The sequence below is a fragment of the Centruroides sculpturatus genome, unplaced genomic scaffold (assembly GCF_000671375.1).
Source record: "Centruroides sculpturatus isolate CEXI.00-Female unplaced genomic scaffold, Cexi_2.0 scaffold1639, whole genome shotgun sequence".
NCBI classification, from domain to species: domain Eukaryota; kingdom Metazoa; phylum Arthropoda; class Arachnida; order Scorpiones; family Buthidae; genus Centruroides; species Centruroides sculpturatus.
The window spans coordinates 134,309-148,880 of record NW_019385855.1 but is presented as its reverse complement, the minus strand read 5'-3'; the positions used below and the strand labels follow the sequence as shown (position 1 = coordinate 148,880).

The following is a 14,572-nucleotide window of genomic DNA, read 5'->3' as shown; positions in this document are numbered from 1 at the left end:
TTAGAGCCGCCGCAAACTAGGGCTTTGCGAGAGCAAACACGCTAGCAAACGTGCGCTAGACAACCGATGACGTCGAAGGCTCCGCCCATGTCTTCTTGCCCACGCTGTTTTTCCTTCGCTAGCGCAGCGATACGAGAGTACGCTCGCTGTTCAGATATTTCAACAACTAGAGTATTTACGCTAGCAAAAGAGGACGGGAAAAATGGATGACAACATAAACATGTCACATATCGAAAAAGAAATTATAGAATTTTATCGATGTACGTAAATTACATGATTAATACATTCAGTATTGAAAAGAAAATAGTATAACCGTTGTATGTAAATAGTAATATACAGTATAAATAGTTTTCGGCTAGTTAAGCCTAGTTAGGCTTAACTAGTAAACATGTTTTTTCCATGCTGTTTCAAAGTTCGGAACGAAAACTGACTGATTACAAGTATAGGTTATAATAAAATCTTGTTCTATAGCCAATCTACATCTGTGGAATCCACGTCATGTGGACTACGTTACGCGAGCAAACGTTGTGTAGTTTGCGGCTGCTTCGTGCTCGCGTAGCTTACCTAGCAAAAATGGCTCAAAGCATCATGGGAAAAAAGGCGGGGCTTAGGAGCGCGAGCGAGCGTACGCTAGCTCCTGCATCCTGTAGTTTGCGGTGGCTCTTTCAATATTAATTTATATTTAATACTCTAATTTCTAATCTATATTTTATACTTACACCAAACTGACCACTTCCTAATTCTTCCAATAAAGTTAATTCAGAAGGATCAATTTCCCATTTATCTAAAAACATATAAAAACCCTGATTTAAATAATTAAATGATGATATTTCAACTTAATTTAACTATAAACTTCTACAATATATACAAAATTCAGAATTTCAAAACAAAATAATATTTAATTTTAATTGAAAATTTGCAATGCAATAAAATCTTCGCATTTAATCATGCTAAAATATCTCTTTCTTCTCCAAAAGAAAAATCATTTAAAAATTTTTATATTCGTACATAGATTTATGCATATTCTTTAGAAATTAAATAATAATATACAACACATTAAAAAATGTCATTATTTAATTTGTTGTAAGGGTTCTTATTTAAAATCATAATATAAAGACAATAATCCATTGCCATCTGTGAAAAATACACCAATATTTAGTTATGTAACATTTGAATAATCTCATAATATTCTGATCAATTAAAACAAATTAAATCCAAAAACTGCATAAAAGAATGATTAGGTTTACCATGCCAAAATATTATAAAATTAAAGAACGAGGTAACCACTGTTTATTGGCAATAAACGATTTTTATTATAAAATCATTGCTTGCACTTTCAATATTTTATCAATATCATCTTCAAGTAAAGAAAGGAACATAATTTAGAAACATTATGATAAAATTTAAAAATCAAATGTTAACCATACAAAAATAGAATATACATTTGCAACATTAAATTTAAATGAACTTAAGCAGAAATTGTCGGTGATTTTAGACACTGACATAATTGTAAGGCTTTTAAACCGTCTTTCAGAAAGATTTAGTAGATATAATTTTTGATAATTTTGATTTTTGACGTTTAGTTAACATTTAATTAATATGCCCTTTTATGTAGTTCGCATATTTTAGATTTTTACAATCCATTAATAAATTCAAAAATCTATTATTAATTTAAAATTAACAAAACAATAAAGATTTAACTAATTAAGATTAATAATAAATAAAAATAAATGGTTTTTAATTGCCATATTTAGCAGTATTTTTATTTTTCATTAAATATGCTACCAAGTTTTAAAGATTTTTCATAATTAAAATTAATCTCAATTTATAAAAAAACTGAAAATATAAAATTATTTTGAATTCAATATTTGCATACCATGACTTAACCCTGCTGTAGTTGGAGCAGTTCTTGTTTGGCTACTAGGTGGTTGTTTGAGTCTTGTTGCTAATCCGCCACTATTATGTTTATGATAATATATAAGATCTTGAATATTTGAGAAGATATGTTTTTCAGATAAATAATATTCCATTTTGGCATTTGTTCGAATATGATAATGTTTGACTTGAGGATGAGGACTTTAAAATAAAAATAAATACTTAGTTATATAATAAAATTTATGTATCGTAAATTTATTTAAAATTAATTTATAATTGACCGCATCCAATATAAAACTTAGAATTTAGTACATATATAAAACTACTAAAATATTTAAATCACACAAATAATAAATAATAAATTAGTAACAACACTGATAATTGCATTTTAGAACAAAAGGTTATAAACAAAATGCTCAGTACACTAACAAAAGAACTGAAATTAAAATGTTACTTTTGGTGAGTTTTTACAAATTTATCATGTAATACAATTTGTTACTGAAATATCAATCCAATGAAAAATGCTTTTCACTCAACAGAGCTTTTCTACATTTTTTTTTTATGTACAATACTTAAAACTAAACATACTGTCTCTCACTGTTATACATTTCATACAACAATATGCAATTCTACTGGATCCATATTTTTCAGTGATATGTATGATATGCAAGATAAAACTAAGATATAATAGTAAATCTAAAGTTTTTTATATTTATTTCTTAAAATTAAAATAAATTTCATTCTTTAGACTAGATAGTTGTTTTCTAGTAGAGAATATGCAAATGATGAAAATCTACACTTAAAATTCTATTACTTCTACTAAAAAAAATGAAGAAAAATAAAAACAAAAATAGATATTATTATTAAAAAAGAATTATAATCAATAATTAAACAATATTAAGTAATTACTTTTTAGTAAACAATGATAGTGTAAACATTCCTTTTGTAGAAGAATTACGAACAACAAATGTTCCTTCTTTATTTTCAGTTCTAAGTACAATTTCACATTTTTGTCGAGACATATCTCCAGCATACCATCTGAAATTATAAATTCCTTCTGTTATAAAATTGAGGAAAGCCATTTAAAATCAAAATTATAAGTAAATAAAAATTAAAATCAAGATGCTGGATTTTTACACCATCATATGTAAACAAGAAAACCTATGTTTACTTTGATGCTAATTCATTTGTAATTAACTTTTATTTAACTAAAAAATAGCATGATAAAAATCCAGCAGTTTATAATCATGTGCCTTTGTCAAACTTTCATTGTTATATACATGTAAAGCTGAATTGCATAATGATTATTTCACTAAAAATATGATTATTTGTGTAAATGATTTTAATACAAATAAAATTATTTTGTTTTCTTTTATTTATTAAAGAAAACAAAATACTTTTTCCTTAGCTTGCAAAAGTTTTGCTTTTGTTCTATAAGTATTCCTTTTCTTCTTTGACAAGAGCCTTTGTAAATACATTCTTAAGAACAGATCTGAGATTTTTGTAATCATTACATAAGGAAATACAAAAAATGTTCATAAGAAAGACTGTTACTCATTTTGTCAAAAATAATTGATAAAAATTCAGAAAGTGATCTAATTAAAACAATTTCCTACAATCATGAAATTCCTGTGAAGGTCAGAAATTACCTTATTAAAGCATCTGTAAGAAAGCAAATTAAGTGCATTATAATATAAAACAAAAAAGCTGTAATTGTAGTAAAAAGTAAAGTAGCACTAGCAGATATAGAGCAAGATATTACTTAAGTGTTCAAAGAAACCCTTCTGTCATGCCTCCTGAGAACAGACAAGGATAAATTAAATACATTCACAAATCAGGGATATACACAACAGGGCTATCTAAGCTAAATGTAGATTACTTTTGTATAGGCTCAACATGTAGGTCAATCAATGTGAGGGTCAAAGGTCATTTTAGATCCATTGCCAAAAGTTGCCATTAAGCAGCTACTTCCTTAATGATTTGAACATGGCAAAAAAAATGTAGTTGGGACAAAACAACACTGATTAAAAAATTTAGAAAAGAATTCCATATAAAGCTGTTAGAACAGATATATATTTACAGATTATCACAATACTTAAAAATTATAAACTTTACAAAGCACTTGGAAGCCTCTGCTAGACAAAGAGACTTCAAAAAAACACATAACTAATATTAATTCAAAAACCATTAATATTAAATACTAATGTTTTTGTATTTATAACAATGCTTACAACTTAGTCATTTTTATATTAAGCAGCTTTTATCCTTATGTCATAATATATATTGTTATTCAAATATTACCCTAGGTTTTAATTTAATAGATGTTTTGTTATACATTTTATTATAGTTCTACATGTTCTTTTCTTTTTAAAGAATTTTTAAACTTTTATATCTGATTGTTCTTTCTCTTATTGTATCAGTTAAAAGCAGCATTCTGTTCCATTTAAATTGTATGAACTGAATATGATTCAACTAAAGCTGAAAGCAGTGTTAAATAAATAATAAAACAGTGTTACATAAAATAATTTTTTTGACTTAATCAAAAAAATTATTTTAAAACAATCTAAAACTCATTAATAATTTATTCAAAATAAAAATTTATTTTTATTGTTAATGAAACAAAACAAAATTAATTTGACAATTTTGCTTACTCATATTGCCATAATCCTAAAGAAGCTTTTTCTTCAACATAATTACTTGGAATATAACCAACAGTTCTGTAAATAATATATATTACAAAATTTATATTATTTAATATATAAATTAAACTTTATATATATATAAATGTAAAGTTTAACAGATACAATATAATTTATGATTATTACAAATTTTATTTTGTTCTTTCAATTAGTAATTCTTCATTAAAAATCAACTTATTGTAGCTACAAAATATAAATAATTTTTCTAACTTTCAAACATTTATTTTAAACATAAAATTTGCAATTTGGAAACCTTCAGCTTCATGAACATTAAATATTTCTCTTGGCAATTTCTAGAATCAGGAACAACTTGTAATACATCTGATTCCAAGAAATGCCAATATCAATATTTACTTTAGGAAAATCAGATTTGTTGCATTGAAAAGCTATAAAATTTGAATAATTTCTACTTAAGATCTAGAAACACAACAAGAAAATGTTCAAAAAATTTTTGAATCTTTGTAATGTGCAATGTTATCTGAAAATAAAGGTTTCTATTACTGTTATAAATGTTGAGGTTATAGATCTGAATTAATCATAAACATAAATTAATCATAAACATGTCAAATTTAAACAAACTTCCAATACTAACTCAGTTAAATTATTACTAACAGATGCTTTCTTTATTGAAGTATGTTTTAAAATTGAGAGAAGTTTAATGATACATTTAATATTGGTTTCAATAATTGAAAATGAAAATTCTTGTAATAATGAAAATTAATGATGTTTTATATTGATATATAAAGCAGTCACACACCGACCTGTTACATTTGTAAGCTATAAGTATTCAAATAATGTTATTCTGATCAATAAAACTTTACATACTAATACACAAAATGGTAATACTAATGAAATTTAATTTCTGAAATAAAAAAACTTACTGCATATTCAATTTCATTGTTACATTTGGAAATTGATTTATTTAATTAAAAAGCTTTCTTTATGAAAAATATTTTCTACCAGTATTACTTTCATTTCAAGAATTAATTGAACTTTACAGGTTTTTCATTGCATTATATATTTAAGTTTTAAAAAATTATATATAAAACTTTGTAGATTATGTTTAATTATATCAATAATAAAATTGTTCTAGATTGTTATTTGTTCTGATATTGCAAGTCAGTAATTAACATTTTATAACTCATAAGAATAATTTATTTATTTATTAAAACTATGAAATCATAAAAAGATAATGATAAATTTGAAATGTTTTAAATTTCCCGATTAAATTAATTTGAAATAAAATTAATTTATACCCATATTTATCTTTAACTTGCCACCAATGTTCTTGGGAATCATTCACTACTTCATATTCTTCACCCTGTTGTATTAAGTTAAATTTGTTATTTATATTTATTTAGAACTTTTATTATATTTACATTTTAACCTATTAAAATAAATTTTCTAATTTCCAATAATGTTGGATATTGTATTAAAAAATCCTATTTAATGTAAATTTTTATCCTGTGAAGACAGAACATTTTTAAACTATTATTACACTAAAAAAATTCCATATCACCAATTTCTTTCTATACTGTACAAATCTACATGACACATTACAATCTGGTTATTTTAATGCCAAACACCAAGTTAAAATCTTTAAAGATTACATTTTGAGCTAATAAAGTTAATAATTTGAGTTTTAAATTATAACTATGTTGTCATCTGTTGTAATTCAGAAACTATAACTCAAAGTCATATCAATTACATTTATATATATATATAAAAAAAATCCTGGAATTTGATTATATTAATCGAACCATTAATTATATTTTCATTTTACAAAAAGATATCAAATACATATCAAATAATATTATGTTATTTGTGGAGGCCACCAAAACTGAAATTCAACATTTTTGGGTACCACCAGGTATTACTGGACACTCCTCTGATTTAGACTAGATAAGACTAAAATACATAAGGCGCAAGGGTAAGAGTCCTCTGAAGTCCAGTAATGAGCATCTCAGAAGGACAAATGTAAAATGAACTACACCAATGTAGAAATGAGAAAGAAAAAGTTATTTTAAAAACAAAACATTATATTTGGATAAAATAAAGCTTATCATGGGAACTTAGCCTATTTAGTTATTGTTAAACCTAAGGTGTATTAACAGAGGGAATAATCTAAAATTTATGACTCACAACATAGCAGGAAAAGAGTTGCTATCTTCTCTTTAGTTCTTTTTTCTTTTCCTTTTCTTTCCCTCTCTCTTTCTCTGACTCTCTCTTTGTGCTGACTCTGTCTCCTCTGGAGATGACACTTTTCTTTGATGTGACACTCTTCTGTCATACTGACTCACTTTTTTGATGATGTGTTTACTCTCCTCTCTCCCTCTTTTCATCATTCCCTTTTTTGTTTTATTATTTTTTCTGACCAATCATGATTTTATTCCATAATAAGTCGATTTAATGAGAGGTAAGCATATTGGTTAATTTTAGTTCCTCCTTGTCTCTTGTCTAGGATGAATTATGTATATTCATGTGATGTGGATAAGGTAACTATCACTTAACACTAGTTGTAAAGAAAGAAAGGACAATGATCTCCTCCATCTTTTCCTCTGAATGTTGTGAGGTCAATGACAATTAACTGATAATTTTTTTTGTTCTAATTTGCTTCTCTTGATTATTTTTAATATATTGCTAAAAATTTAGAAGGGAGCAGTTCTAAAGTTGGGAAAATTGGTAAAATTCCTTTACAACACTACTTACTAAAGTAAACAACCAAGATATCACATTATCCGTTCACCCATCATAACTGTGTGGGTGTAAAAAACTCTTTGTCTAGCAGATAACAACTGTTTGATAAACAGACAGACAGAAGAAAAAAAAGGAATATAAAATATATATATGGTATTTTTGCAGTCATAGTGTGGTTCAAGGGTGATACACATTTCACCAAATATAAAAATGTATAGAAATGAAACAAAAAGGACCAACACAGACATCTCTTCAATTTGAGATCCATGCTAAAAATTAAAACTTTATTCTTTGCAGCACCAATTCTCATTCTAGGGGAATGAGATTAGAGAACATAAAAAGTACAGCATAAAAAATAAAGAGAAATGAGATTACAAAATCCACAAAATAGTAAAATTTAAATATGCTATAATTTAAAATACAATAAAATTTCCAACTATCATTTAAAAAGATTGCATTATTAGTTTAAATTAAGTTCATTAAAATTAGTTATAAGAAATAATCCAAGTAATAATTCAATACTATACATATAACAACAGACAAATTTATGAAAAATGGTAGGTCATACACTTGATATCTTTCAGGATTTCATCATTTCATAGTTTTCTTTTGAAAAATTTTTACTATTATTGTTATTACTTCTAAATTTCAAAAGTACAAATTTTTGACAAAGGTAATTCATATAAATATAAACATCCCATGAAACCCAATACATTACAATAAAGTGACACCAACTACTGTATAATACTGGGCTAAATATCAGTGTGCTTATGATATAACCAATGATGGTTATATCATAAGTTACATATATCTGGAAAAGGAGATTGAACCAAAGATCTGGGTAGTATAATTGGCAATGCATCTGTAAGGCAAGTGAGAGCTGCAAGTTAGAGTCACCACTCCAGGCTGATTCTTTTCATCCAGTTTATTCTAAATTATTTAATTAAATTATAATTATTAACTTTAATACAAAACGGCACCTAATGCCTCCTTCTAGTGACAAATTAGTCAGTAATTCAAATTATTATTGCTGATAATTAGCCTGATATTACAAGGCAGTTGGTGTCACTTTATTGTAATCAATATAATTTAAACAATTTTTTAATAAAATTTTCTCTTATAATATGATTTATTTTACTATACCATCTTTTATTTTATGCCTAAAAAACTTTTTAAATTAATATATACACAATAAATAATATAGTACACAGACATTATTATTATTATTATTATAATTTTATCAACTAAAAACTGAATAAACTTAAGGTGAAGATTGCCAAGTGTTTGTGTATTTACACTATATAATGTTCAAAAGACAAAATAATCACTAACACGGTTTCAAGAGAGTAAAATTATTATTATAAATTAATTTTTTTATATTTGAATCTATTTAAATTTTTTATTAATACATATTATTAAAGCAACATTTGCATGTTTGATAAATGAAAATATTAGTTTAATTATAATTTTAATTTTCTATATTATAGAAAATATTAGTTGTTTATAGAAATAAAATAGCAGTGATTTTAACCAAATGTATCACTTCAAGCAATGGAACAATCATAAATGCATTTCTCTATCATAAATTCATCAAAACCTTAATCATACACTGATCTTTATTTTTCCATAGCNCGCAAGGGTAAGAGTCCTCTGAAGTCCAGTAATGAGCATCTCAGAAGGACAAATGTAAAATGAACTACATCAATGTAGAAATGAGAAAGAAAAAGTTATTTTAAAAACAAAACATTATATTTGGATAAAATAAAGCTTATCATGGGAACTTAGCCTATTTAGTTATTGTTAAACCTAAGGTGTATTAACAGAGGGAATAATCTAAAATTTATGACTCACAACATAGCAGGAAAAGAGTTGCTATCTTCTCTTTAGTTCTTTTTTCTTTTCCTTTTCTTTCCCTCTCTCTTTCTCTGACTCTCTCTTTGTGCTGACTCTGTCTCCTCTGGAGATGACACTTTTCTTTGATGTGACACTCTTCTGTCATACTGACTCACTTTTTTGATGATGTGTTTACTCTCCTCTCTCCCTCTTTTCATCATTCCCTTTTTTGTTTTATTATTTTTTCTGACCAATCATGATTTTATTCCATAATAAGTCGATTTAATGAGAGGTAAGCATATTGGTTAATTTTAGTTCCTCCTTGTCTCTTGTCTAGGATGAATTATGTATATTCATGTGATGTGGATAAGGTAACTATCACTTAACACTAGTTGTAAAGAAAGAAAGGACAATGATCTCCTCCATTTTTTCTCTGAATGTTGTGAGGTCAATGACAATTAACTGATAATTTTTTTTGTTCTAATTTGCTTCTCTTGATTATTTTTAATATATTGCTAAAAATTTAGAAGGGAGCAGTTCTAAAGTTGGAAAAATTGGTAAAATTCCTTTACAACACTACTTACTAAAGTAAACAACCAAGATATCACATTATCCGTTCACCCATCATAACTGTGTGGGTGTAAAAAACTCTTTGTCTAGCAGATAACAACTGTTTGATAAACAGACAGACAGAAGAAAAAAAAGGAATATAAAATATATATATGGTATTTTTGCAGTCATAGTGTGGTTCAAGGGTGATACACATTTCACCAAATATAAAAATGTATAGAAATGAAACAAAAAGGACCAACACAGACATCTCTTCAATTTGAGATCCATGCTAAAAATTAAAACTTTATTCTTTGCAGCACCAATTCTCATTCTAGGGGAATGAGATTAGAGAACATAAAAAGTACAGCATAAAAAATAAAGAGAAATGAGATTACAAAATCCACAAAATAGTAAAATTTAAATATGCTATAATTTAAAATACAATAAAATTTCCAACTATCATTTAAAAAGATTGCATTATTAGTTTAAATTAAGTTCATTAAAATTAGTTATAAGAAATAATCCAAGTAATAATTCAATACTATACATATAACAACAGACAAATTTATGAAAAATGGTAGGTCATACACTTGATATCTTTCAGGATTTCATCATTTCATAGTTTTCTTTTGAAAAATTTTTACTATTATTGTTATTACTTCTAAATTTCAAAAGTACAAATTTTTGACAAAGGTAATTCATATAAATATAAACATCCCATGAAACCCAATACATTACAATAAAGTGACACCAACTACTGTATAATACTGGGCTAAATATCAGTGTGCTTATGATATAACCAATGATGGTTATATCATAAGTTACATATATCTGGAAAAGGAGATTGAACCAAAGATCTGGGTAGTATAATTGGCAATGCATCTGTAAGGCAAGTGAGAGCTGCAAGTTAGAGTCACCACTCCAGGCTGATTCTTTTCATCCAGTTTATTCTAAATTATTTAATTAAATTATAATTATTAACTTTAATACAAAACGGCACCTAATGCCTCCTTCTAGTGACAAATTAGTCAGTAATTCAAATTATTATTGCTGATAATTAGCCTGATATTACAAGGCAGTTGGTGTCACTTTATTGTAATCAATATAATTTAAACAATTTTTTAATAAAATTTTCTCTTATAATATGATTTATTTTACTATACCATCTTTTATTTTATGCCTAAAAAACTTTTTAAATTAATATATACACAATAAATAATATAGTACACAGACATTATTATTATTATTATTATTATTATAATTTTATCAACTAAAAACTGAATAAACTTAAGGTGAAGATTGCCAAGTGTTTGTGTATTTACACTATATAATGTTCAAAAGACAAAATAATCACTAACACGGTTTCAAGAGAGTAAAATTATTATTATAAATTAATTTTTTTATATTTGAATCTATTTAAATTTTTTATTAATACATATTATTAAAGCAACATTTGCATGTTTGATAAATGAAAATATTAGTTTAATTATAATTTTAATTTTCTATATTATAGAAAATATTAGTTGTTTATAGAAATAAAATAGCAGTGATTTTAACCAAATGTATCACTTCAAGCAATGGAACAATCATAAATGCATTTCTCTATCATAAATTCATCAAAACCTTAATCATACACTGATCTTTATTTTTCCATAGCATCAGTAATTAATTCGTATTTTATTACTAAAGACATTAAAAAACTATTAAAGTGCTGAAAATTTAATATTAAACATACTGATTATATAAAATTTTTAAATTAATTTTATGAATTTAAAATTTAAATAATGATGAATTTAAGTAACTACATGCTTAAAAAATATATAAGTCAAATACGAGCAATTATTTATTATGACATTAAAAATTGCAGCATGGCATTGTGACAATCATATTTTTGACTTATTTCATTTAAAATATATGCTCAACACCTCAAATTGATACTGTAATATAATGCTCCTGAACATTATACTTTTCCATTAGCAACAGAGTCATTTTGAAGAAAATTTTGAATTGAAATAACGTGGCTTCTGGTTTGAATCAAAAATTTGCATACAGTTAATTGTGGCCTCTTGCCCCTAAGATTGTCCATATCTGGTCTCAGATTTTGTCTATTTCATGTATCTTGAGAATGGAGTTACCATTCTTGAGATAGATGACAACAACAGTGGGAATTTTTAGGTCTACAATCTTTTCAAATTGCAGCCCAACAAACAACAAATTTTCAATATTTGATTAAAACAACAAATTATTATTTATATTATTATTTGATATTTTGGCAAATTTGACTAGGCTACTTAATAATGAATGATCAGTAAATTCTGTATGGATTATTATATTTACAAAAATGTTCTTTCAGTGAATAATTCCTAAATAAACTTATTTTAACAATGCTGTAAATCCTAATATGGATGGAATTACAGTTTTCTTTTCCTAAATTTGAATCATATTAGAATCAAGTTTATCATCACTTTTGTGATTATAATAAAATAAATGGCAATTTTCATTAAGTTACACCAGAATACAAAAATCTGAAATTTTATGACTTTAAAGCATATTTGAAATAGTAATAAATAATACAAATTAAATTAATGTTATAAAGAAATAAATATCAGAACTTAAATTTGAAAACTAACCTTTTCAAGAGATAGATCTCCTTTTTCTATGGCTTGAAATGGATACAAAGCAACAACTAACTTTGGGTTATTAGATTTATTCTAAAAAAAATTTTTAATTTAATATTAAAAACATTTTAAATATATTCATTTAATACATAATTTATTATTATATTATTTAACACATTTTTTACTGTCATTACAGCAACTAGTTAGTTAGCAAATTTTAGTGGTTTATTTTTCTCATTCTAATATTGCTGATTTATTTAAACACGTTTAAATTTTACAAAAAAAAATTCTTTTTTGTAATGCTAATTGAAAAAGTTTTATTCCAACCTTTTTATATTAAAAAAATTCATTAATAAATTTATTAATGAAATTAGCAGATATAAATATAAATTAAAGGTAAATATTCAACAACAAAGTAAAATACACTTAAATTTCCGATTATCCATGTGCAGATTATCCATGCATGAATTTAATTTTAAAAAAATAATTATATGTATGTGTTTTTTAAATAGTTGCTCACTTTCATGTTTACGCATCCTATAAGTGTGCATGTGTTTGTATTTAGATGTTTGAAGCGGGTGGTGGGGTGTCTGGAGTATAAATAAATTTACTTGCTTTCATGTTTACCACAGTACACGTGTTCGTATTTAGATGTTTGAAGCGAGTGGTGGGGGTATCTGAAGTCAGCTGGACTGACTTTAGTTAGGCTGCTTCTTTCGCACCGGACGTTTCTTTTCGGAAGAAAAAACCATAGTGAGTACATTTATACAAAGTTTTGTTTAGTTGCATGTTATAATAAGTATTACAATTTAAAATTTGATTATATGTATGCATGTATGTATAATAGATATTATTTTTTTCAAATAACTCTCCCACAAACACTGTTAGTGTAAAATTACGTAAAATAAGATTTTTTTTTAAATTTTCAGAATAATCTCTATAATATTATGANTTTATTATTATTATATTATTTAACACATTTTTTACTGTCATTACAGCAACTAGTTAGTTAGCAAATTTTAGTGGTTTATTTTTCTCATTCTAATATTGCTGATTTATTTAAACACGTTTAAATTTTACAAAAAAAAATTCTTTTTTGTAATGCTAATTGAAAAAGTTTTATTCCAACCTTTTTATATTAAAAAAATTCATTAATAAATTTATTAATGAAATTAGCAGATATAAATATAAATTAAAGGTAAATATTCAACAACAAAGTAAAATACACTTAAATTTCCGATTATCCATGTGCAGATTATCCATGCATGAATTTAATTTTAAAAAAATAATTATATGTATGTGTTTTTTAAATAGTTGCTCACTTTCATGTTTACGCATCCTATAAGTGTGCATGTGTTTGTATTTAGATGTTTGAAGCGGGTGGTGGGGTGTCTGGAGTATAAATAAATTTACTTGCTTTCATGTTTACCACAGTACACGTGTTCGTATTTAGATGTTTGAAGCGAGTGGTGGGGGTATCTGAAGTCAGCTGGACTGACTTTAGTTAGGCTGCTTCTTTCGCACCGGACGTTTCTTTTCGGAAGAAAAAACCATAGTGAGTACATTTATACAAAGTTTTGTTTAGTTGCATGTTATAATAAGTATTACAATTTAAAATTTGATTATATGTATGCATGTATGTATAATAGATATTATTTTTTTCAAATAACTCTCCCACAAACACTGTTAGTGTAAAATTACGTAAAATAAGATTTTTTTTTAAATTTTCAGAATAATCTCTATAATATTATGAAGGACGTTACTGTATCTTGCTATTCAATAATTTATCTAAATATTTAAAGAATCTTGGATGTTATCTCCTTACAAATACAGAAATGAATAATATAGTAATTTAATTAATTTCATCAAAGAAACAAAAGGTATTTATAAGACACTAACAAAAATAATTCAGAAAACATAAAAAAGATGTTATCAATTTAAGATATATCAAACATGGGTTTAGGATGTAAAAGTAATGATAACAGAATTAACAAACATTTAATGACATTAAAAATGCAGAATATTCTATATGAATTGGATAATATAGTGAAATTTAACACACAAAAAATCAAATTAGGATTTGAAATTTGAATACAAATATATTACATTATTATATATTCAAAAATATTGTATTTGATATTTTAAAAAGTTTATGATTATAATTAGAAGCAATTAAATGGATTAACAAAATTTGTTAAAAAATCTTAAAATTTTCTATTCTGTGAGTTTACTTTAAACTTAAAGTTGTATCTTTTTAATAAATAAAAAAAAATATATATATATATATATAATCTACTT

At 25.3% G+C, this 14,572-nt stretch overlaps 1 protein-coding gene across 1 annotated transcript in view; it reads right to left on the bottom strand.

Annotated features, from left to right (window-relative positions):
• Window positions 1-107: 107 nt before the first annotated feature.
• LOC111642539 (tyrosine-protein kinase Tec-like) overlaps window positions 108-14,572 on the bottom strand; it is a 59,745-nt gene continuing 45,280 nt past the window's right edge. The window contains exons 7-12 of the mRNA XM_023388887.1: window positions 12,287-12,367; window positions 5,831-5,895; window positions 4,527-4,592; window positions 2,785-2,913; window positions 1,877-2,076; window positions 108-784 (exon numbers count right to left, since the gene is read on the bottom strand). Coding sequence (XP_023244655.1) covers window positions 672-784; window positions 1,877-2,076; window positions 2,785-2,913; window positions 4,527-4,592; window positions 5,831-5,895; window positions 12,287-12,367 — 654 coding nt within the window. The 3' untranslated portion in view covers window positions 108-671. The remainder of the gene's footprint in view (window positions 785-1,876; window positions 2,077-2,784; window positions 2,914-4,526; window positions 4,593-5,830; window positions 5,896-12,286; window positions 12,368-14,572) is intronic.